At 40.8% G+C, this 26587-nt stretch overlaps 2 protein-coding genes across 2 annotated transcripts; both read right to left on the minus strand.

The window, feature by feature from the left end:
* Positions 1-3141: 3141 nt before the first annotated feature.
* Positions 3142-4269, minus strand: LOC120530543 (gamma-crystallin M2-like). The gene is made up of 3 exons (XM_039754970.1): positions 4261-4269; positions 3690-3932; positions 3142-3414 (listed from the first exon to the last, which is right to left on the minus strand). The coding sequence occupies exons 1-3, from the start codon at positions 4267-4269 to the stop codon at positions 3142-3144; spliced, it is 525 nt and encodes a 174-aa protein (XP_039610904.1).
* A 14199-nt stretch (positions 4270-18468) lies between these two features.
* Positions 18469-23127, minus strand: LOC120530633 (gamma-crystallin M2-like). Its single transcript, XM_039755055.1, has 3 exons — positions 23119-23127; positions 22472-22714; positions 18469-18744 (listed from the first exon to the last, which is right to left on the minus strand). The coding sequence occupies exons 1-3, from the start codon at positions 23125-23127 to the stop codon at positions 18469-18471; spliced, it is 528 nt and encodes a 175-aa protein (XP_039610989.1).
* Between the last annotated feature and the right edge of the window lie 3460 nt (positions 23128-26587).

Here is a 26587-nt window from a genome sequence, read left to right on the forward strand (position 1 = left end):
AGCGTGAGTGTTTGGGTCTCTTTGTCATTCACTTATGGTCTGGGGATGCTTTGAGAGCACTTTGTCTTGTTTACAAAGTCATTAAAGCTTAAACGTTTGTTCACTGATCTTAAAAACATGGTGTAATAATTCAAAGTGTTGTAACAGACAGCCGGTAGTTAAACCCTGCCGGAGCGCCCCTGAGATGGAAGGATGGGGGAAGCAGCTTTCCTAGGATACTGCCTCCCCTAAGACGCTAGATGACAGCTTCCCTGGACTGCAGCAATGCCCTGGATTCTCATAGAGCATTATGGGACATGTAGTTTAATACCACAGCCCTGCTGGGTACCGTGGGTGCCACAAGGGGACACTGCAAGAGAACCTGGAGAGCCATGCCTCATCCATAGCCCTGAAGTACTACCAAGTCAAGGGGACGAAAGCCCAGAAGTACTTCCGGGCTGAAGAAAACTCAAGTTCTTGAACCTGGTCTATCACTATTTAAAGGACTGTTGTGAACCCAGCAAGTGAGCCAGAGTCGGGTGGAGGTGGACGAAGCTTGCTGGGAGGCATGGAGAAGAATGAGAAAGAGATTAAGAAGAATATTGTGCTTTGTGGTGTTTATTTGCCTGTTTATTGTGGTTGTGGTGCTTAGGGAACTGCTTTGGAGAAAAAAAAGAATTAAAAATACTTCTCAGTGCTTTTACCCTGTGTCCTGTGTGTCTGTCTCTTTGGTTTAAGGGGCAACAGTAACCCCGAGCGTCCACAGTGTATTTGTGGGCAAATCAAAAAGCTTAAAGATTAATAAAAAATGATTGTAAACAGTTATTTCATCCTAACATAAACTCTCATCTTGTAGACTTTAGGCCTAAATTCTTTAAAGGCTTGAAAGCAATAATTGCTAACATGCTATATGATTTAAGTTTACTAGAAATTTTATTTTTATATGCTTATCAAAATAATGATTAAATGGAAATTGAATACAAACAAGAACATGAAGCATATTAATACATCACAACAAAGAGCAAAGTATAACATTATACAGTATATACAGTATAGTGATTTTTGGCAGTCTGTGGAATTAGAATACCAATCCTATGATCAGATTTCCCCCATTTTTTAGAAGAAGTAATGTTTGGGGGTAAAAAGTTTTTTTGGAAGTGCTTTGGATTTTTTGCTTTTATTGCTACAATATCTTCTGTAAAGGAGAAAACAGTTTGGGCCAGGATTGACCAGTCACTGTCCTGATGGCATTGTAGAAACTACTTGTTTTTGTGCACTACTCTCTAAATGGCATTGCTACCATGCATGGCTCTATTACTTTGCCACATAAGGACACCCCCTGTCAGCAGACTATCTGTGGTACAACAATGAAAAGTTTGAAAGTCTAATTCTTTTCATTCCACATTTCTCTGGAGTTCTCAGAATGTTGAGGCTCTCTTGTGTTTTGATATTGCATATTGTGGGTTAGTTTCAGCAGGTCAGAAATGTGTGACTAGAGAACCATGAAGAAGTTGATAGTACGTGCTATTGCCCCACAGATAATGGGCAGAGTTCATGACGGATTCATTTATCTTGAAAATATTCAGGAGCAGATTGTTGTGGCTACCCCATTTAGTCATATACTGTATGCTACTTTTAAGCAAGTGAATATTTGGGTGCCACTGGCATATTGGATTGTGGGAGTGTTGCTACATACAGAAGCTGTATGGCAATGACTTAAGAGAGGGTGCAGTCTGAGGCTGAGCCTCTGTTGTGATAAATGATCTGTCTGCAGGCTTTTGCTTAAAATGTTGACTTCTGTTCATGTGTGTTTGATTCTTGTTCATTCATTTAGACTTCTACAGCATACACAGATTCAGTGTATCTTTTAAATTCTGCCTATCACAGATACAGTCAGAGGTACATTACCTGCATTGTGAGGGAGCGTCAGTTACAGCATTATGGCAATGTGGCTTGTTTGCCTGAGGGTGATCCAGCTCGTAAGATCCTCATTGTTGAGGACCCGAGTGGCTGGACCAGGCCAAGGAGTTGCCCACGTAACACTTGGCTGCGGCAGATAGAGGGTCATTTCCAGAGGGTGGGACTGGACCGCGTGTCTGCCTGGGGGGTTGCCAAATGGGATCCTGAGTTGTTTCATTGTGTAGTTAGTGCGGCAACGCACTATACCAGTGCATGCTCCCCAACTTGACTTGACTTGTTCAGAGGATCATTTATTAGAAGCAAACTGTATCGGACTGTTGGACTGCTCTGCAAAATGGAGCACTTTGAAGAAACTCATCCAATCACCAGAAACTCAAGGCAGCCAATAATAATCTCCTATCAAAATGTTGTGAGGTATCACTTTCATTATAACAGGATATGTGATAAAGTACAAGTCCAGGTAGGTTATGCTCAAGCTTTATAACACACCGGTGAGGCTTCATCTGGAGTACTGTGTTTTGGTCTTCAGGCTATAAAAAGGACAAAGCAGTGCTAGAAAAGGTCCAGTGGAGAGCAACTAGGCTTGTTCCAGGGCTACAGTGGATGAATTATGAAGAACGATTAAAAGAGCTGTGCCTTTTCAGTTTAAGCAAAAGAAGATTAAAAGGTGACATGATTGAAATGTTTAAAATTATGACGGGAATTTGTACAGTGGATTGAGACTGTTATTATAAAATGAGTTCATCAATAACACAGGGACACAGTTGGAAACTTGTTAAGGGTAAATTTCGAACAAATATTAGGAAGTTTTTCTTCACACAGAGAACCATAGACACATAGAATAAGTCACCAAGTAGTGTGTTAGACATTAGAACTTTAGGGACTTTCAAAACTCAACTTGATGTTATTTTGAAAGAATTAAGTGAATAAGACTGGCAAGCTCTGTTGGGATGAATGTCATGTTCTTGTCCAGGATTTTCTAATGTTCTAATATAATTATCTGAAATAAGTAATTTTGCCTGCAGTGGGCTGGCGCCCTTCCGGGGTTTGTTTCCTGCCTTGTGCCCTTTGTTGGCTGGGATTGGCTCCAGCAGGCCCCCGTGACTCTGTTGTTAGGATATAGTGGGTTGGATAATGGATGGATGGATAAAGTAATTTTACATTATGTTTCCTTTATTGTGAATTTTATTCTATTTGTATGTCATTTGAAAGAGTTTTCCAGTAATATCACTTTAGAGCCTTTTAAAACTCCATTATGCGCCTGAAGGAGCCCACAATAGGGTGCATAGCTCCCCAGTCAGTGAAGCGTCTGAACTCTCCCTTTTCCACCAGATACTGCCGTCCCCTGTAATTAGGGTGCTCAAATAAGACCCAAGCCCCATCTATCACATGACAAGAATGGATCTCTCTGTTATGGAAGTGTTCCTGGAGAGAAGGCATGTCATCTGTAAACTCCATCATCTGGCCTTCAAAGTTTATCCTTTCATATATCTTCAGTCTGTATGGGCCATTTGTCTGCAAAGCAAAAACAGTCATGTTAAGAGATTCTCTCCATATTGCGGAAAACATGAAATAATACAAGTGAAAAACAAAGTTTGTGTATCATTATCCGATCTGAAGCTACCATTATCTTAAATTATTTGTGTTAGTCATTAATAAACTTTAACAATATTATCTATCAACTTAGTCCAAAAGCCACCATTTTCAAAAGGAGCAAAAACAGATTCCTTGTCCATTTTTTAGATAACAGAAATATAGAAGTTAAGTCATGCAATTTAATAGTTACTTACATTTCGGATTATTCTGCACGAGCGAACACAATCATTGAATCCCATCCAGCGCTGATAATCAGGGTACTCTCCTGGGGTTAAGATATACTGACACCCCAAAAAATTGGGGCGCTCAAACAGAACCCAGCAGCCGCTGTCCACTCGGATGGAGTTACAACGACTAAAGTAGGTCTGTAACTCTTGGCAGTCACTGGTGCACTCGTAGGAGCGACCGAGAAAGTTTTTGTCCTCATAGAATATGATCTAGAGAGCGCAGAAAGAGTTATACCAAAGTTGCATATGTTTCTGTTTGCATAAATTGCATGTATGATGTATAAGAGATGATTATATGCAATGGATATATGATTAATAATCCTTTACAATGGAATGATTATGTTACTAAAAAGAAAATTTTTGTTTTGTATTATATATTAATTCTGGTGTTACTAATTCTATTAATTCAACATTTTTAGGAAATCCAGACAAATAGATGTTTTCCTAATAATAAAATCATTATCAGCTTATTCAAAATTAAAACTATGAGATCAACAAGTAATTTTCTAAAAAAATAAAATGAAATAGTGTAATTTACCTTCCCCATTGTCAGACTGTCACTGTAGCAGACTCCTTTCACAACCTCAATGAGGCCTTGCATTCAGCTTCTTTTTATACTTGCATTTAACAATAAAGTTTAATACGTGCTTTATACAAACTAATAAGCCCATTCAATCAGCAATTTAGCAATTTATCTAACCTAAACACATTGTTCTGAAACACAGAATCATCATTTTCTGAACAAAGAGATCTGCTGGGGACATGGCAGTGCTGCACAGAAAAAGTTACAGTGAAGTCACAATGCAGCTGCAGGCTTAAATCCTTATTTGGTTGATTAAATGTTTGAAAAAGACGACTTAAAACTGTCAAATCAAAACCAGGAAATACTGTTACTTTATTTTAATCTCATTTTTGTGTGCCCAGCAAGTATTTTATATTTCTTTATTAATTATTAATTATTCAAATAGGCTAAGGTAATTTTATATAAAAAAATGCCTTTATATCTATCTATCTATCTATCTATCTATCTATCTATCTATCTATCTATCTATCTATCTATTCACACTATATGGTCAAAAGTATGGGAACCAATGATTATGTTCAAGTGTTTCAGCTGCACAAACTGTTAACAGGTGCATAAAATCGAGCGCATAGTCATTGAGTCTCCATTGACAAACACTAGCTATAGAATAGGTCATACTGAAGATCTCAGTGACTTTAAATGTGGGCCTCTCAAAGGATGTCACCTTTGACACAAGTCAGTATGTGAAATATTTGCTATGCTAAATCTGCCCTTTTCAACTGTAAGTGCTATTATTGTTAAGTTGAAGTTGTGCTTTCGCACCTTGTCATGTGTGTTTGCTCACAGGTCTTCTCACATTATCCTGGGCATTACAGTTTCAAAGTAGATCATGAACCAGCTGGAAAAGCCCAAGAAAAGATAAAACGCCATTTCTTTGAATTTGCAACTAGAAGTGATAAAGTCTACATGAAGTGCTTCGTTAAACATTATTGATGCCTTATTAAAACTATTAAAAGAGGATGACAGCAAAATTAGATACCATCATGAAAAATCCCCTCCAGGACACGTACTCTTGGAGAAATTTTAGCCACAGGCTCGCCAAGAAGCAGCTTTTCTGTCCCCAGCTATCAGGCAATTCATTGCATTCACCCATTGTACTTGTTACGTTTATTTATTTATTAATTGATTGATTGATTGATTGGTTGTGTTATTGTATCTATCCTGTAAGCCTGTATTGTTTTGAGGACTAAGGTTATGAAAAAACTACTTCTGCAAATATTTATGTAATTCTGTATTATTTGAACAAAAATGGGGGTCATTTTTAGAGCCAAGGAATGGTTAAAAATGTTTTCCAAATTAATTGTAATTAGGTGTTGGCTTAAATAAAATTTACTTTACAAAAGAGATTTCAGTTCCTAATGTGATAAAAACACAGACCAGACATCATAAAAAGGTTTGGGGCAGCCACCCGTATAATATCCCTGGCTGCAAAAGGTTTTGAAATTGACAGAGATGTTCACAATACTGAGTCCAAAACACAACTGATTCCTAACTAACCTCAATGCATGTAAAAAATCAAGGCAGTGCGGCATAAGTACAAATAATTTAATTACAATTACACCTTTAGATGAACAATGTATTAAATCTATAAAAACAGATTATAGATTAAATAAAAAATACGCACAGACCGCCGCTAATAAAAATAACTTAATTTCTATCTCGATTACCCATTAACGCACATAAAATTTAGCTCTGCTCTTACGAAACATTAAATATGGCTTTATTAAATGTTAGAGCGTTAACCATCAAAACGTTTTCCATCAACGATCTTGTTAGTGGTAGGAAAATTGATTTTATTGCACTTAGTGAAACGTGGCTTAGCTCTGATGGCGCGGCTGTTTTAATCGAATCTGTGCCTCCGAATTACAGCTTTACTTGTGTGGATCGCCAAAGAAAGAGAGGCAGCGGTTTAGCAAGCATTTACTCAAGCCGGTTAAAGTGTAAAGACATCCATTTTGGTAAATTCAAGTCCTTTGAGTATCTTGCCGTTGCTATTCATGGAATTTCTCAGTTTCTAGCATTATCTGTGTATATACCCCCTAAATACAATGTGTCTTTCCTTGAGTAATTCTCAGACTTGGTGTCAATTATAATTACAAATTATGACACAATCCTAATAGTTGGTGACTTAAACTTTCATATCAATAAACAATGTGACCCAAAAGTAAAAGAATTTATGCACCTCCTGGACTCTTTTGATTTGAGACTGTTCGTTAATCAGCCTACACATAAAGCAGGTCATACGTTAGACTTAGTAATTACTAAAGGACTGAAAGTTGATGTGAAGCAGATCATTGATATTGGTCTATCAGACCATTTTCTTTTACAATTTAATATAGAAATAATAATAGAGAACATTCACGAGAAGCATATTGTTAAAAAACGCTTCTTTGATTCATCAGCAGCTTCAAAATTTACAAACATTCTAAGGGTCTCTCTGGCAGTGTCTTAAATTGGTTTAAATCCTACCTGGCAGGTAGAAAATTCTTTGTTAGTTGTGGTAATTATACTTCAAAGACACATGATATTCTATATGCTGTTCCACAAGGGTCTATCCTGGGTCCGCTTCTCTTTTTGATTTACATGCTTCCATTAGGTCAGATTATCTCAGGGCATAACGTGAACTACCACAGCTATGCTGATGACGAGCAACTGTATTTATCAATAGCACCCGATGACCCTTGCTGTTTCACTATCACAATGTCTTACTTGTGTTTCTGAGTGGATGAGTAGTACTTTTCTCAAGCTAAATAAAGAAAAAACAAAAATTTTTGTGATTGGAAATAATGGATATAATGAGGTTATTAGAAATAAACCTTTGATGCATTAGGATTAATACTAGAATTACCAGAACCTACGAAAAAACTCATAGAGCCGTCCCACCTTAAATTGGTTCTCATCTCTCCATCAGCATCTTTTGTCCTTTAAATGTGTTGATAAGCAACAAACAGCACGCAGTCTGCTGTCACATCCCCTACCGGCGCACAGTTTTTTCAGCTCAAGTCAGTTTACCTGCATGTCAGTTGCTTGGAGTTGTATAGAGTGAGAAGTCAAGCAAAATGACACCTTTTATAAATACTATATCATTATTTGGAATACATACATTTCATGTGTGTTCCGTGTCTACAACAATCTATGTACAGTAAACACATCATTAAAACAGAAACGTTTTTCATGTTTTAGTAATAATTGACAAAATGTAGACATGAAGTGTATAATGTGTTAAGCCTGATTTCCAAATATCAAATAAACACTTTCACAAAAGGTACAAATATAGCAGAACAAGTATGCTTCTTTTCAAAAATATAACTGCAGAACAAAAACACGCGTTAGGGTGCAAAATTGACACGCATTTACTATGACTGCTTCGGTGGCGCAATGTTATCAGCTGTTGAGTGGTAATCAAAACTTCATAGGTTTGATCCATGGTGAGTCTGTTTTGAGAAGTGAGCTGCTTTTATCCTTACTATTTTAGAGTAAAAACATACATTTGATTTCAGTCAGTCTGTAACAGCCGGTGTAAATGTATGATACTTGTAAAGGTTAGCTTTGTTTTTTTTATTTTTTATTCAGATTCATTCTCTTAGTTGCATTCACGATCCTACCCTACCCCCACCCCCCCCATCTTTACATAAGAAGCATTTATATGTTATTTATATAAAAGCCAGATCGAATGTTACTTATCTTGATTTATTTACTTATCTTCCTACAGCGTAAAGTCACGAGTATACTGCAGAGCTTCCTCTGTTTGATGGTTGAAAATGCAGTTAGACTTTTTTTGGGCACATACATCACGCTAGTGTTTAGATCTGGATGGTGTAGCGTTGGCAAGCTCTGTAAGCCGTGCTGTTTTTCTTGAAGGACAGGTGATTGGCAGGATGACGCCGGACTTACACCTTTACGCCTGGTGCAGCTGCGTTGTTCTTATATGTGAGTATACATTTCTTGCGGGGAGGGCTTCTGTTTTCTCTGATCTGAGTTCACCTCTGTTATAGAGCGTCTTTATTTGAAAACAGCAGAGTTGGACTTCAGGCTTCACACCTTATAAACAAGTTGTAAAGACGGTCCTTGGGTGTGTGTGGGAACTGTTAACATTTGAATCTGATGATTGTATATAGTATGGAACTGAACTCTCTATACTATTTTGTCCTCTTGTCACACACACGCGAGTAGGGGGCCGCGGACGGACCTTAATACATTCGGGAAGACATACGCCAGCAGGGAGTGGCGGGATACTAACCTTTCTCCTTTTATTTCTTGCAGAAGAAAAGACGCACCGCCGCCATGAGCCTCCCTCCTACAACTTCCCGCAGTACGCTACTTCCGTCCTTCCTCTGTCCACTACTCATGATGTCATCAATCCCATCTTCCACCACGGCTCCTTCCCAGAATTCCTCCACTTCCAGCCCATCCTACATAAATGTTCGCCAACGCCATCTCTGTTTGTCAACCCGCTTGAAATATTGTTTTCATGTACACTGACCTGTTTTTTGTCTGACTGTGGATCATTTTTCAGTATACGGGGCCGGAAACCCCAAACCTTTATGTTGTATTTTGATTTCTCTTTTAGTAGTCGTTTGCAGGATAGACAGTCCGAAGTTATGTCAGAAGGACAAGACCTGAACACCGTGCTGCAAGGGATAACGGTGCAGATCCAGTCCCTACAACTAGCGCAAGGAAGTTATGTCAGAAGGACAAGACCTGAACACCGTTCTGCAAGGGATAACGGTGCAGATCCAGTCCCTACAACTAGCGCAAACCGCGACCACCCAAGAATTGGAAGAGACGAAGTCCAGGTTGGCCGCCACGCAGACGGTAAGACCAGATCCACCTCGTCCGACGCCTCCACCTCTTGTTCCCTTATCGGAAGCGGACAAAGTTGAGTCGTATCTGGGCATCTTTGAAAGGATGGCCACTTGGAACCAGTGGCAGCGGTCCGAGTGGGCATCCATACTGGCACCCTACCTGAAGAGACCCGCGCAGCGGGCTTATTACAACCTCCCCGAGGAGGAGGCCGTGGACTACGACCTCCTAAAAACGGAGATCCTGGCACACTACGGCATCACGCCGGGCCAGCAGGCGAGCGAATGGAGGAACTGGCAATTTGACCTGGACAAGCCAGCCCGAGCATAGGCCTTCGACTTCTGGGGCAAAATGGGGCGTTGGTTACGGCCCGAGGGTCCCCAAGCCCGGAAGGTCGTAGAACAGGTGGCCTGTGAGGGCCTGGTCAACGCTATGCCCAGTTTCCTCGCCCAGCAGGTCCGGCGACATCCTTTCAAGGACATGCAGGGTCTCCTAGAAGCGCCGCCGAAACCTAAAGAAAAGGTGGCCTCCCCGCACTGTTTCAAGTGCGGCGAGGTCGGCCACCTGCTACCAACTTGCCCGCTAAACACGGAGCCAATGGACTGCACCTGGGCTACATCAGAGAGGTACTGTGCCCCGTCGCATCACTTGGCAAGCCCTAATATGGGAGTGGTGTTAATAAATGGGCACTCAGTGGTGGCTTTGTTTGATTCCGGCAGCAACATAACCATTGTCGCTCGCCATTTTGTTTTACCGCTACAGTGGCTAAATCGACACCTACGAGTCACTTGTGTACATGGGGAGACCAGGTCTTATCGTTCCGCAAACTGCTACATCGCCTGGAAAGGGGAGTTGACTTGCCTGCCGGTCGCTGCGTTACCTGAACCCCCCTTTTCGGTGATTTTGGGACAGGACTGGTCGCACAGAAACTGCGGTAAAATACACACCGCTCCCAGGGCCTCATTGGGTCTGGTTATGAAGGGGCGAGGCACCTTTCCCGTGGCCCCCACGCCGTGCTCACGGGCAGAGCCTAATGGCGCAGGCACACAGGGGGACGCTTCTCCGGCGACGGACACTGACCCGGAAGTATCTGCCAGGGAGGGCACGAGCCAGGGAACTCTTCCTGTCACCAGCTCACAAGACCCTCTAAACAGCCTGGATCATCAGTTTCGATCCACGCCTGCATCATTCAAAAGAGAACAGTGGAATGATGATTCCCTGAGGTTTGCCAGGAATGCTATCGTTGTCCCCGGCAGCTCACAGGCTGACGATTCCATACCACGCGAGCCCTTTTTTGTGATGGAAAATGATCTGGTGTATCGAGTTGCGACCCACGAGGATGAGGTGGGGAAGTTGCTGCTAGTTCCGCGTACCTTCCGTTGGGAGATATGCGAACTAGCTCATGCTCACCTCTTAGGCGCCCACCTCGGGGCCGAGAAGACCTTGGAGAGAATAAAGCTCCAGTTTTACTGGCCCGGGATCAATGAGGAGGTCTGGCGTTTCTGCCAGTCCTGCCCGGAGTGTCAGAATAACCAGATACCTAGGAGGGACTGCGCTCCTCTCGTTCCCATTCCACTAATCGACGTTCTCTTTGACAGAATAGGGGTGGATTTAGTAGGACCCCTGGAACCCTCCAATCGTGGCTATAAATATATATTAGTCATGGTTGACTATGCAACCCGATACCCAGAGGTGGTTCCCCTGCGCTCCGCTAACACAAAGAATATCGCACGGGAATTAGTCAACCTATTTTCTAGAGTGGGTGTACCCAGAGAAGTCCTCATGGACCAGGGTACACCCTTTACCTCGGATACGTTCAGGGAGGTTGCCAGATTACTCCGTATTAAGCACCTGAAGACGTCTGTCTATCACCCGCAAACAGAGGAGTTGGTAGAACGTTTTAACCAGACGCTTAAACAGATGCTACGCAAGGTAGTCAACGCGGACGGTAGAAACTGGGACCAGCTCTTACCCCTTGTGCTTTTTGCATACCGGGAAGTACTCCAGGCCTCTATGGGTTTCTCCCCTTTTGAGTTGTTGTATGGACGACAACCCCAAGGACTATTAGATATAGTAAAAGAAGGTTGGGAGGCAGAGGCCCTACCCTCCACTAATATATTGGAGTATGTGGCACAACTGCGTGACAGGCTCAATAAAATCAGGCCACTCCTAAAAGACCACGTGACTCGTGCGCAGGCAGCGCAAGCCCGGTGTTACAATCGTAACTCGGTCCTCCGGGAGTTCCGTCCAGGGGATCGAGTGATGGTACTCATTCCAACCTCCCATTCTAAGCTACTGGCTCACTGGCAAGGACCCTACGAGGTTAAAGAGAGAAAGGGGCCCGTCGATTATTTGGTTAAACAACCAAACCGTCGACCGAGCGAGAGGATCTACCATAAAAATTTATTAAAACCAGATGCTGGAAAGTCGCAGGAGCCCCTTGTAACCCGAATGGAAGGACACAATACTGGCAGTGTCTGCTTGGGGTGCTAATCGCTGTCTTCACCTTTGCAGAATCCGTTAAAGGAATCTGCCAGTACCCCTTTGTCATGTCAAGTGTGGTCAAGAACCTTTCTTGGCCCAGCCTTTCAAGGAGGTTATCCACGCGAAGCATGGGATAAGCATCAAATTGGGAGTCATTGCAAAACTTCCAACTGTCGTCAGGCTTACTAATCAAGACGATTGGACTGGACCAAGGTCTAAAACTTTCCTCTATTACTCCTAGTTTCAGCATTTGCTTGATTTCCAGCTCCACTTCTACTTTCTTTGCCTCTGGGAGTCTACAGGGGCGCTCTCAGGTGATAACTCCAGGCTCAGTCATTATGTCATGCGTAATCAGAGAGGTCCTTCCGGGCTTCTTGCTCACCACCTCTGGAACAGACAGGAGAGCTGACTCCAGCTCCCGTCTCTGTCTGAAAATTAATTCCTCGTCGAAATTAAGGGTGTCTATTAGAGCAAAGAATGAGCAAGGAGGGATCGGGATCCCTTTCCTTCCACGGCTTCAGCAAGTTCACATGATAAATCTGCTCACTTGGTCGACAGTTGGGTTCTTTCACCAAATAGTTGACAAGCCCTTTCCTCTCCTTAATTTCATAAGGGTCTTGTCAATGGGCGAGTAATTTGGAATGGGAGGTGGGAACCAACACCATGACACGATCCCTCAGATTGAATTCTCTGAGTGTCGTGCCACGGTCATAATAATGGGCCTGTGCTGCTTGCACCTCTTCCATATGACTTTTTAGAATAGGTGCTCTATGAGTCCCACTATATCGACCCCTATTCTTTCAAAGAAAACATCAGTTAGGGGAAGGGGAACGAAAGGAGCATGGTCCCTCCTGAGAATTTGCCGTAATTTACACTCCAGACAAGAAGCACAAAAATGGCGAACCTCCTCATGAATTCCTGGCAAATAAAATCTGAGCTTGAGCCGCTCTAAGGTTTTATCGGTGCCAAAAAAACCAAGGAGGTGAGGATGTGCCAATTCACAAACCTGCCGACGGTAGGTTCATGGGTTTAACAACAATTTCCAGACCTCAACTCATGCTTGGCGACCTGATATAATTAGTCATTCTCTATCACGAAGTGAGGTCCTTGTGGCATGGACTGATGCGTGCATTGGCCATTAATGAGAACAACTCTGTTTTTTGCAAATTTAAGGGAGTCATCATTCCATTGCTCCCTTTTAAAAGAAGCTGGCAATTCTCTAAATTGAAAATTCATTTGGGGGAGCATCCGGGTTGACCGCAAGGGGCGGATATTCTTCCTAAATCGTTGAGGCATTTGGTGGATGATGTTTCCACCTGCGATGGTCCTGGAGTTTCTCCGTCCTCCTCACGGGCTTCCATACCTCTTTCTGCTGGCTGAAAACACGGCATGGGACAGCGTGAGATGAATCATCCTCATTTATAACTAGGCCCAAGTATGGATTGGGAGTAGTCTGTAGCTTACCACATTTATTATCAGACCAGTCCAGCCCTAGAATTACTGGAAAAGGTGGATTTTTAGCAATCCAACTTGAGAAATGAAAACTAGGGCGGATTTATAGGTATGGACTTCTCCGTGAATACATTTAATACTGGTCTTTACTTTCATCCATACATATCGGTGATCAACAATGGAAATGTTGCTGCCGGAGTCAAACAATGCGTTGAGTTTGTAACCATTTATGACTACTTGTCCCATATGTGAAACCATCGGGGATTAGCAAGGGCACACAAACCGCCCTCCGTCCTCCGCCTGCATTCCGCCTCGCTCCCAGATAGGTTATCTGCCAAGCGGCCCAGGGACTTCAGAACAGGCTCCGGTTTATATGGAAGAGACTTATGGTGTAGGACGTAATCTCTAGGGAATCCACTAGAGGATTCTTCTGCTCTTCCAGATTTTGAGGCTGGCTTAGGTTTTTTTATGAGCTGTATCAGCTTTTCCATTGAACAGGCTGGGCAAAGTGCTGGGGAAGCCCTTGTAAAAAAATAAAGCAGGCTATTTGCTGCACTGTTTGGGATGGGGTTAATTCAAACAGCCTTGCCATAACGCCACCTGGTCCCAGAGGGCCATAGCTTGCCCCCGAACTGATCCCTTAGGATCGAATTTCCAAGGTTTTATTCTCCCTACCTGCTGGTCTGGGGCTAACCTATTTTTAGCTGGGTCCTTGGTCCCAATGGGAGGCTCAGCTCTCTTGTCCGAGAGAACACAATAAGCCCTTTTTGTTTCGTCCCCAGAAACCAGCCTACGTCTGTGTGTCTCCTCTACATTCTCCTTCTGGTAAGATACTAGGCCAGGGTTGCACTTATGGAGCAGAGCCTGTACCGAGCCTTTCCTGACCACCAGACGAACTCCCCTTCCAGAAACTTGGCCCCGATACTTTCCTTCCTGGCTGAAGTTTAGTTCCTGTCCCAGTTTCTTCTGGGACAAAATCCTGCCGGCTACGCCACTGTGATAAAAACACAGACCAGACATCATTTAAAGGTTTGGGGCAGCCACCTGTATAATATCCATGGCTGCAAAAGGTTTTGAAATTAACAGAGATGTTCACAATACTGAATCCAAAACAGAACTGATTCCTTGGTAGTAAGATGGCGGCTTTAAAGGCCCATATAGGAAGTGATGTCATCAAAGGGGTTGGACCTGGAAGTGACGTCGTCTGAACCGGAAGTGGTGTCATCCTAGGGCCCGGACCCGGAAGTGACGTCATCTGGACCGGAAATGACATCTTCTGAGGTACCGGAACCTGGCAGGATTTCTAGGAAAAGGTCTGCAGGGAACTGAGAAAGACAGTCAGAGCACCCTTGCAGTTACTTGATTTATAATTTCGTGATTGTAATATGACTCACATGCACAGTAAGCGTTTGCTTATTTTGATTAGTGTCTCATAAATACATAGATAATGGATGATCCTGTTTAACCTCTAAAGTTAACTTGTAATGGGACTTTCTTAGTGCTCAGAAATCCAGTAATAGAGTTGTAATCTGTCTTTAGTTACCTAGAAACAGAACTGTTTGAGTTTCCTTGTTTTCAAATGGGGTAACGACGGCTTACAGTTTTCTGACCATTCATGTTTCATGACTGCAAGTTTGATTTATGAACATAAGACTACATGTTATATAAAGAACTAAGGAATTATAAATGCCCCCTTTCTGAAGTTTATAACACATATAGAGATGCCACTACATGATTGCTTAAAGAAAAAATCGGGCATGGTCTCCCCTACACTTTCTTGTGTACTCAGATATGGTGATGGATATTTGAAGAGTAAACTGCAACACAATGATTATATTTTTGTATTATGTACATTAAAGAACCATCAGCAACAAAACAAATCAAATTAATAATATATTGAACAATTATTATAAAAGTAAAGTTGAAAAAATTGGACTCTGCAGCTGCGTGAATAAAAGGTAAAGTACCACTTCTGATTAGCAGAAATAGCTAAAAAGTTGATAGAAATTTTACGCTTTGTACCTAATACTTGTATGCAAAATATGGTTGACCTAAGTGAAAGTGTGCTGAAGTCATCGTGTTTACACACACACACACACACACAGACAGACAAACAGACATAATTCCAAAAATGGTATTTTGGAACTAAGGGAGGTCTAAAACATCGAGATTCATCAAAATCTTAAGGTCAAATTTTTGGAAGATTACAATACTTTCCCTATACTTTGCATACAAGAATGTAAAAAGTGAAATGTTCCAAAGTTTAAGTTTGTTTTCCTTTTTAACAAATGTTTGCCCAATCATTTGACCTCTGCCATTGCAGTTTTTTAAATTCCCAGGTTTCTGATTCCAAACCTCTACCACTCAGCTCTTGAGACAAACAGTGTTTTTTAAGTTTTTTGAAAAATGCATCTACTGTTCATTCAATGATTTTTCTCTTTCTGTTTGATTCCCTAGTTACTTTGTATTCCCCCTTCATTTGCTTATTTCCTGCTTTTATAAATATAAAATACAATTTATAATGTTTATTTGTTGGCTTTATTCTAAGCCATGGAGGCACAATGGAAGTTTCACCCATTTACAAATAATTCAAATTGTAAACTGTAACTACATTTGTGTTCCCTAAGCTCTATTACAGTCAGTTATCAATGGTTAAAATTAAAGAGCAACATTTGTTTGGTTGTCATCTAGTATACTCACTACCAAAACCAAACGTTTACTTCCACTGAGAACAAAAGATGGCCTATTTACCATAAACACAGAAGGAATGACCATTGTGTTTTCTGCTGCCACATACTTATTACCATCTTTAAAGACAAAGAGTAATGTTCAGCCGTGATTTTAAAGCCATCACTCAATCACTGGCAATTGTGTAGCAAAATCTTGTCTTTTGTGGTCACAAGCTTCTTATGGAAAATATTGAGATGATATCCAGGATCTCATCCATTTCGGTTACAATCATGCTCTAATTCTAATGTGTCCTCTGAGTGTAAGAGTTACTAATTCTGACCTCTAACTTTGTAACATATTTTCCTTTACTTTTTCAATTGAATTATGCACTTCTTCATGCTCTCTTCAAAGGGCAATGTTTCATTTAAAATTTAGCTGATTAATAAAACTCAATTATCAAGAGTTCTTATTGAATTTTTAGGAACTGTGCTGAAGGACAAATCTTTGATAGCCACCTTTGAGATGACATATGACCGCATGTCCACAAAAAAGCAAATTACCCTACACTGCATGACTTCATGGAGTTTGGTGGCCACCAGTTGGGTGAGATGGATTTACGAAGGTTCTAAACATTGAACTCCCAGCACAACAGGATGAGACTTTACTGTTCATTACCTAAGCTGACTGGCCACTGGCAAAAACTGACCTTTAAAACTCACCTTCAAGCCAAATGAATGTTCGCTCTTGTCATCCCGGGTATCTCTGCATTCTTGAGACCAAACTAATAAATAAACGGACAGCTATCCTTCTGAAATGCTTGTTTACTTTCCTTCTATAATATGGCATATTCTGTAAGTGTTCCATGTGGAAAACCTTTGCTGTCACCCAACTGCTGGACAATTTACATTTTGCCATCTGACATACACAATAAATACTAGAGGGCACTGTGCATAATGGCCACTGCCAGCCCATATGGGAACTTAGAAGTCTTTTTTTCAATTTTGAATTACAGATCCTGCCAAGCTACCCTTTAGAAGCCATATGTTATTTCTGTCTCTTAACCCCTTTGACAACTTATCAAAATACCCACTTTTTGGCAGTTGCCATGCTTTCCCTTTATTTATGATTCATATTAATGAAAATTGTAATCCACAAACAGTATACCTAACCTTAGCCACTGTGCAATTGTTAAGGGTTTACTGCACCATTATATACAATCTGAACCTGTCAAAGGACTCTGTACATTAAAGAAAACTCCCTAAGTTAGAGATACTGTAAGTAGGATAGAGTTTAAAAAAACTAGACAGTCCCTCTGCTTCTGCTAGAGCCTTTATTTAATGTTCTCCATTGAATAGTAGCTGTGACTCTCCGATGTGGTGTTCTTTAGATCCAGTGGATAATATTTCAGATTAAGGGAAGGCTAATTCTAGAGAAGAGTGACCATAGATGTCCTGACTTGAATGACCAAAACTGTTTCTGTTAGAACATGCAATATTTTCGAAGCAGGGCTGCTTTCCCTTGTTAAACTGGCTTCAGGAAAAAGGCTAAAGCTATTTCCTCCTCCTATTTTTAAGGTGGTCTCTGATTCTCAAGTGGCTGTTCAAATTCAGCTAGCATTACTCCTTCCTTGCCTTTGGCTGTGGGAAACTCTTCCCAATCGTTCACCACAATCACAGACTCCAATAAGCACAAAATAAATCATACAGCACCTTCTTTTCTTCTTCTTCTTTATTTCTTTTTCTCTCTTTCTCTACTTCGCCTCCATTCCTCCTGGCAAACTTCATCCTCTTCCCCCTGACTCTGGCTCCTGGAGCACCCCTTGGCAACACCCATGGAACCCAACAGGGCTGTACTGAACTCCAACTCCCATGAAGCCCTGTGGGACTGTAAGCCACTGCTGCAACCCAGGGGAACTGTCATCTAGTGCTCCAGAGGAGATAATGCCCCGTGCCTGTTCCCTCCCCCGTCCTTCCTTGGCATCCTGGCCATCCACCCCAATATCTTGAAAGATGTGTATATTAGGCTTATTGGCAACTCTAAATTGGCCTTTGTTGATGTGTCTGAGCATGGCCCTTGCAGTTGACTGAGAACCAGCACACAATGCCCTCTGATGTTCCACAGGTCCATCCACATTGCATCAGGTACTCTTCTCTGTCTCACACAATGCTAGCCTGTACATTCAAACCACTCATTTCAGGTCAGTGGCAACACCATCTCCTTTCACTTTTGTCAGCTGATCCAAGCCAGGATCCTTCAGGAGGTTCAATGATAGACACAAACCCAGGCCAATGGATTTTAAAAGAGAAGATGCAACCAGGAAATGATGGGAATTATTGAAATACATCAAATAAAAAAAAAATCAAAGATATAATATAATTATTCAAACTATTTGATTATTCAAAGCTGCCTTGGGATCAAATTAGTTTCAATAATCGACATTCTACTGTAGTTACCGTATTGATGATAAGGACGAACACAGAAGACGTTTCATGCTTTTGTTCTGAAGGTTCCGGAGTGGATTCTCAGGTGTTATAGTTATTTTATTGGCGAAGAACTCCAAATATTTTGAAAAAAAAATGAAATGTACACCTTTTGGACTGCATCACTGTGTGTCAAAGGTTCATTTTTACTAAAGAATTAAATAACAGGAAAGACCATGATAATAATGTATACATGAAGTTAAAGAATTGAACAAGCTTGCCTTTGATGCTCAAAAACACTTTATTGCAGACTTATACATGAAGTGCACGCATTTTAGCACTCCGTTATCCTGCGAAATGAGCCAACTTTTGCAGAAGTAGACCCCCAATCTGTATAACAGCGATATTCACCTCGATCCAAGAAGTATTGGTGCCCCATATAGCTGGGCTGATCATAAAACACCCAAATCCCATCCAGCACAATGCAGGAGTTAATCTGGTGGAACTGAAGACTGTTAAAGATGGAATCACAGTCATTGTCGTATTCCTTCATTTGGCCTCTAAATTCAGTCCTTTCATAGACTCTAATCTTGTATGAATTTCCATAAACCTAAAACACAAAAATAGTAGAAAATTAATATGCTCAGTTGTGTTATCCAACTACTTAAAATCTTCCAACTGATTAGTTTGTAATTCTTTATGTAGTGGTATCATATGTTGGATTTGTTCCTCCTGTCTTCCAGGACATGTTCACATGCGCATTTGCAGAGCATATGAAAAAATCTGTCATAACACATGGATGGATAAATGTGTGCCATGAGGATGGATCAAAGGATGGATGATTGTAATAGTTACATGCTGCACATCAGGAATGCTAGAACTTGATCATTTCATATTCAGTAAACATTATTGTTTCTATTACTGATAGAAAAATTAACAAACTTCAAATAAATATCTTAAATCATATTATCATCAAAGAAGCTTAATTCAACTCAAGGTCACAGACGGCCAGGGATTATCCTGGAAGCAGAAGGTGCAAGGTGGGAAACACCCCTGGTTCACACAGGGGCCAACATTTAGCCCGCCCTGTGTGTCACTGAAGAATGTGAGAGAAAATTCCAAACTTTGGATGCTGGACCCCTGTGGAGGCAGTACGACCCACTGCACCACCCTCTGCATTCACATAAGAAAGTATTGTAAATGTGTACTAATAAATAACAGGAAATTGTGGCATAGCCTGTGGAGTACTGAGTAGCTCAGATTACCAAAGATTTTCTGTTTGTGTGTTTTGTTGTTTCTGCTTCTCCAAAGGATTGTTGATAATTTTTGATACTGCCCTACCTTGAATAGATAAATCATATCTATTGAGTAATCATTCAATTATTAAAATTAAATTCAATATTGAGCTGACCTATATTCTTTTGCCATAACTTAAGCTATACCGTAACATTGATCTTTTGTTATTATTCTTTCTTTAATCAATTTAATGTTGCACAGTGATGATGGCATTGTACTGGTATTTCAGATTTTTGATTGCTATGATGCCCACATCTTTAGTGATATGCAATACACCCAAGTGTATGTAATATCGGTGGGAGTAGTGACACAATTTTGGCTGCCATCTTATTTATTTGTGAGCCATGGGCTCAGGAATCATCTCAATAAAGGAAATACCTCTTTAATCTGTCAGTTTATTTTTGAAGTCTTTGACTTTTGTTTTGACAAAAAATTGTTATGACTTTGTCTATTTCTTTTGATCTGACGGTCATGCTTTTCTCTCTGCAGTGCTTTGATGTCAGTTTTGTGCAGTTTACACTTCCCATTTTTGTTCCAAATCTCCTATTCACTCTGGTTCCTCTAATCTTACACCTTTACGTAGGTTGAGGTTGAGGTTGCAAGATCAACACCTGCAACCTCAGACTGCTTTAAATGGGACCAATAATTACTGCACAACAATTTTTTTTAAAGTCTTGCCTCCTGAAAAGTTTTTACTCCTACTGGGTATGCACAAATATAGTTTTGGTTTTACTTCATCACATAGGAACTCTGAGAAATAGACATTTATATGTTTACTGACAATAGCGTATTTAGTCATGTTTATGTTTCAATAAGCTATTAAATTCAACAGAATTAAAAGTGTTTTGCTCCTGATTTTCTTTTGTATTCAATGCCTGGTGCATCATGTTGCAGTGTCCAACAGTAGTCAGCAAGCATTGACGGATTCCAGTTGCCTTGGTATCATTTCTCCATTGTAGCAATGACCTGGTGAAACCATTCACCGTGTTCGTCACTGACAGCACCGAGATTTCTGGGGAAGAAGTCCAAGTGTGAGTGGAGGAAATGAATTTTGAGTGACATGTTGCACTTCATTGTGTTGTATGTTTTGAGAAGTTTGTCTACCAGCTGAATGTAGTTTGGGGCTCTGTAATTGCCCAGAAAATTGTCAGCAACATCTTTGAAGGCTTTCCAGGCAATTTTTTCTGGCCCAACTAACAGACCTTCAAATCACTCGTCACTCATAACATATTTGATCTGGGGGCCAACAAAAATGCCTCCTTTGATCTTGGTGTCAGTTATTCTTGGGAAAATCTTAAATAACGAAAACTTTTGCCTTCCTTGTTCAGTACTTTCACAAATTTCTTCATGAGTCCCAGTTTTATGTGAAGAGAAGGCAACAATATCTTTGCCAGGTCAACAAGCAATTCATGTGCCACATTTTTCAGTCCTGGAACTAACTTTTTATGGAGTGACCAGTTCTGTCGAGAATAGTGCGACTCTTTGACACAGCTGTCCCATTCACAGATGAAACAACACTACTTTGTATAGCCGAGCTGCAGTCCTAGTAACAGAGCAATGACTTTAAGATCTCCACAGATATTCCAGTTGTACCTGCTATACTGGACATGCTTCAGCAACAGTTCCATATTCTCATACATTTCTTTCATGTGTGCTGCATAGCCAACAGGTACTGAAGGATAAACGTTGCCTTTGGGTAGCAGAACAGCTTTCAGGCTTAACAGTGACGATTCAATGAAGAGACGGCACTCTTCCGGGTTGTGATCACAACCCAAGGCCGAGAACAATCCTTCAATGTCACAACAGAAACAGACTATTGACTTGTGCAAAAAATTTGGTTATATCATGATGTTGGCCTCGGAACACAGAAATTTTCATACCTGGTGACAGCAAACAACATTCCTGCAGTCTCAAACCCAGCAGCTTGGCTTTTGCTTTTGACAGACCCAAATCTCTGACCAAATCGTACAATTCGAACTGTGTTATCAGATGTGGATCGCCTGATAAGCACGATTCAAAATCCGGGTCAATTATCACTTTCAGTACCCTATATTGCAGTTTCTTCATCTGGTTCGTCTAACGTCCAGTCCTCTGGTGGTTTTGGAATTGGATGACTGTCGTCATGTGGCACGGGTCTCATTGCTGAAGGCAGATTAGGATATTCAATTGACTTCTTGTTTTTGGCAGAGAAACCAGACCCATTAGTCAAACAGAAGTAACAGTCCGTCTCATGGTCTTTCTGTTCTTGCCATATCATTGGAACAGCAAACGGCATTGTCTTTCGAGTGCCTCTGAGCCAGGCTCTCAGACTGACAGCACATGTCGCACAGCAAATGTGAGGCACCCATTCCTTGCCTTGATCACCAACTTTGCAGCTGAGATACAGATGATAAGCTTTCTTCACAAGAGCAGTCATCCAACACCACTGAGGCGCAAGTGTATATTCGCCACAGATATGGCAGAATGTATCGCGGCTGTTATGACATTGACAAGACATATCACCTGAAACCAAAACATCTATAGCATCAAGGTTACTTACTGTTATATTGCAACAGATACTATTCTTTACTATACTGATACTATACATACACACTATCTATATAAACCAAATGAGAAGGATCAGTTTATGTAAGCCACCTTTATAGCATGCTAAGACAGCGTCAAGCTCGTTCAGACCTGCCCAGGCATACCCAGGATGTCAGCTTCCACAGAACAGCTTCCAACCTGGCCTGATTCCATGCCTGGACATGCCCAGACTGTACAAACCATTGTTGATAAGTCACTTATGGAAGCAAAAATATTTGGATACAAATATAAGAAAAAATCATGACAAAACTGAAATGGTACGTGTTGGGTAAATTTTGATGTGATATTCGTGATCAGCACCCACAAATCTATAAGAAACACCCAACAGTGTTCAAGATGCAAAACCTTTGTTGTGCAGTGTAATCAGTGGTTGGAAATTATGTTAAACATTATAACATACAAAGATATGCACTTTTACCAAGAAGACTGGAAAAGCTATTTTCTTTGGGGCTTACATTTCGGATCATTCGGCAGGATTTGATGCTGTCACTGAAACTCATCCATTTCTGAGGTTCTGGGTATTCTCCCCGCATTAGGACATACTGGTATCCAGTGCAATCAGGGTGTTCGTACAGAATCCAGCAGCCGCTTTCCACTCGGATTGAGTGGCAGCGAGTGAAGTAAGAGTGCAGATCAGAGCAGTCGCTGTTGCACTCATAACAGCGGCCTTGGAAGTTCGGATCTTCATAAAAAATTATCTGTGAAAAGCAATGCATTTTTTTTTCAGCAAAACTAGATTATTAGCATTTTCAACATTGCTATGTCCTGTGTACTGTAAAGTGTACTGTAAAAGGTGGAAAATGCAAAGTATGATATGAAAGTTAATTTTTAAAATGAATCTATTAAACACACCATCACAAATCACTTATCATAAGCAATGCTACTATCTTTCAAATCCTGATTGAAGGGAAGTGGTGATAACACTTCATATCTTAACCTGCATATATAAACAATAGTTACTCTTAAAATCATTACCATGTACAAATAACATTTTCATTAAATCAAAAACTGATTTAACTTTTATTTTACACCTAACTTTATAACAACTAAAATGTTCAAATAACTGGACATGTACTATTATCCATTACAAAACCTAACTTACCTTCCCCATTTTAACTTACTAATCACTCTGAACCCAATGTTGCACTGCCAAAGTTTATATCTGTAATCAGAATGTGCAGACTAGGGGAAGCAATTGTCATCTAAATTAGCCTGATTTACATATCAGCAAAATGTTTGTTTTTGTTTTATTTCCCTTTGTTTCCTTTTCTTTAATAAATTGTCATCCCAGCAGCACATGGATCAGGGCATGAATCAGGTACAGACAGGATGTCAGTCCATAAGAGGACATAACTGAAAAATTTTGAATTGCTATTTAAAGTGACATACATACCTGTTTGGGATATAGGGGAAAACCTGAGGATTAACAGAAAATAAGCAAAACTACAGAGAGAATGCATGATCACTGCCCATCAAGACATCCCGGTCAAAGTTGGTGTCTAGCAAGCACCAGATTTCTCTCTCTCTCCAACTCCTCTTACACTAACCTAAGTCTGCTCTGCTGCAGACCCCTAGTGCATAGTGTGTAGCCCACAACAATACAATACAGTACAATACAATACAATACAATTAATTTTTGTATAGCCCAAAATCACACAAGAAGTGCCGCAATGGACTTTAACAGGTCCTGCCTTTTGACAGCTCTTTAAGAAGATATGGAAAAACTCCCAAAAAAACCTTTGTAGGGAAAAAAAAATGGAAGAAACCTTGGGAAAGGCAGTTCAAGGAGAGACCCCATTCCAGGCTGTTTGGGCATGCAGTGGGTGTCAAAAAGAGGGGCTCAATACAATACAGTACACAGAACAGAACACAAGTAATCCTCAATACAATATAACAGTGCAGTAGAAATATTGCAAGTACAGAGCAGAAATCTATAGTGCAGGATATTACATAATATGATTTGGATTTGTTCAGAGTCCTGGAGACCTCAGCCATCAAACTGCCTCCCCCTATTAGCCATTCCACAGCTGAGACAGCGATGAGCCAGTCAATCTGATGAAAGGACCTCTCTACCCGAAGATTCCTGCAATCCTCCATCAGACATGACTTTACCTTAGACAGGCAAAACCACTTGGTAGGTGAACAGTGGTACATTTGAATAACCAAGAAAAGAAACAGAATAGGTGAGGGTTAGTAACACATTATAACTATCATTATTACTTATGCTTTAGTACTAATGACTAACAACAGAGATGCAGTATGTACAGTGTGGAGGATGGCCGGCTGTTTATCCTGGCCAATACCCCCAAGCCGCCAGGTGGAGCCCTCCTTGCAGCATGGAGGTTCCCAGAAGACCAGCAGGGCATCACGGACAATGGAGTTTTTATGCACCGCCCTGCTGGATGCCATTGGGGCCAAGAGAGGGAGCTGCAGGGAGGACCGAAGAGTTCTTTGTGCCCTATGACCTGGAGGTTCGTCATAGGAAGAGCGACGGGCTTCCGGGTTGAAAAGAAAAGGACTATTTACCCTGACCCGGAAGGAATAAGGACTTGTGGACTGTTGGGCAGGAGCACCTCCGGGTCAGGGAGTATAAAAGGACTGTGGGAGCTCCCAGACGGCGAGCTGAGTTGGGAGGCAGGGTGGCTAAGCGTCTGGGAGAGTGGAGGATTATTATTATTATTGTAGTATTTGGGAGTGGAGGGTGCTTTGTGCACTTTATTATTATAATAAATATCATCATTGGATTTTTACCTGGTGTCTGACGTATAGTCTGAGGGTGCAAGGGTGCGAGAAGCATCTTAATCTGTTACAACAGTTAATCAGCAGCTCTAGTCAGGATATGCTAAAATGAAGTAGTGAGTCTGAAGGGGCATCTCTTATTGTAGCAGGCAGACCATTCCACAGTTTAGGGGCCCTGTAACTAAAGACACGACCTCCCACTGTTATTTTATTAATCCTTGGATTCATAAGCAGACTGGCAACAAAGGCCTGAGGACCTCCTCTGCTCCAAAATTTGTAGAGCCAGACTTCTGAAGCAGGAAACAGCCTGTAACAGAGTTTGTAGCATGGGTGGTGCACACAGAGTCCAGCTTCACTGAGGAAGTGTGATGCACAACATGAGAGAAATCACACATGACAGTAAAGTGTCTGGTAGCACTTGAGTTTAGGTACTACAAAAATGAATTTATTACTCATTTACTATTATGTAGCAAAACCATAACATACACTTCTTCAAGTCTTCATAACACCTACAAAGAAGCAGTCAAGTGTTTATTTATTTCTGCAGTCTGACCTACTAGCAAAACTCGACTTTGGAGTGGTCTGAAGTGGCCTAACTGAGACACATTTCTGTTGATATTCCATAGTTAGTCTAAGACCCGTGGATCCTCCATATTAACAAGTCATTTTACCATCATGTTGATATGCCACACTGCCCAGAGATAAATAACTGATCTACTGATGTTTTATAAAGTGTTATGAAGACCTAAAGAAGCCTTTGTTAAAGTATTGCCACATAACAGTAAATGTGCAATAGATGTATTTTTGCAGTATCTAAACTAAAGTGTGCTGCAGCAAACAAATAACTCAGCACTGTCCCTCGTCGTTTACAGATGCATAGTGCAAGGCTCAATGAAAGAAGCATGAAGTGCTTTCTCCTTGCTTATACACTAGCATAACCTTCCTAAGGGCCCAGTAAGCTTTATGAAATAATATTGCCAACAGCACCTGGGACATTAAGAACTGGAAAAGACTACAGTAAGTAGCATTGCTGGTTTATATTTTCCACAAACACACAATAAAATAAACTTTTGGTGTTTCTTAGCAGGCATCATCTCCTTAAATAGTGCTGCCGCTTGAATTTCTTTTTTTGTCTTTATTTTTTCTCAGTGTATTAGGAAAACAGCTGGTAAAGCTGTTTATAGTCCTGTTTAGCACTGATGAGAATTTGTATTCTGTAAATCTCACAGCAATTAACACAGAGCAAAAAGTTAAAAGGTTCATCCTAGACAGGTCTCTTTCCTGTGTTTCTTTTAAAATAGTCCCCATAAACTTAGCAGAATGAACCAAAATCTTGCTTACTCTCTGTTCTTTCTTTGAAGGTCTTGTTTTAAATGTGGAATGCAGATGATGTCCACCATAACAGGTTGTGATAGCCTATTACATCCTACACTGTCTTGTTAAAGTACAAAACACCACATATATATGATTTATATTTTAAATCTATACATCTGTTATTGATGGATGTGCTAATTAGATTTTTATTCAGAGGCTAAGAAACATGATCAGAAGGCACATCAAACTAAAAATATTGTCTTCGTCAAAGTGTTTTACTGAGCTGCCAAAAAAATGGATAGTACAAGAAAGATAGAAAAAACAGCAAATGGGGTTAAAAAGACCTGACTGTCGAGAACAACGAGCCCCAAATTCTAAAAAGGTCCAAAAACACTTCCAAAAATGCCCATTAGAGGGGGGTATACTGCCATTAAACCCTAGAATTAAAGGCAAACACCAAATCTTTATAAAAATACAAAGTTTATGTTCACAAAAAAATCCTGTGTGTTACTTTTGGG

This window comes from Polypterus senegalus, chromosome 6 (assembly GCF_016835505.1).
Source record: "Polypterus senegalus isolate Bchr_013 chromosome 6, ASM1683550v1, whole genome shotgun sequence".
NCBI classification, from domain to species: domain Eukaryota; kingdom Metazoa; phylum Chordata; class Cladistia; order Polypteriformes; family Polypteridae; genus Polypterus; species Polypterus senegalus.

What these genes read in the sequence shown, in the direction of transcription:
- LOC120530543 (XM_039754970.1), bottom strand. An exon ending in CGTGCAGAATAATCCGAAAT is followed by an intron (nt 3,415 to 3,689) that starts GTAAGTAACTAT and finishes TTTGCTTTGCAG; the next exon opens with ACAAATGGCCCATACAGACT.
- LOC120530633 (XM_039755055.1), bottom strand. An exon ending in CCTGCCGAATGATCCGAAAT is followed by an intron (nt 18,745 to 22,471) that starts GTAAGCCCCAAA and finishes TTTGTGTTTTAG; the next exon opens with GTTTATGGAAATTCATACAA.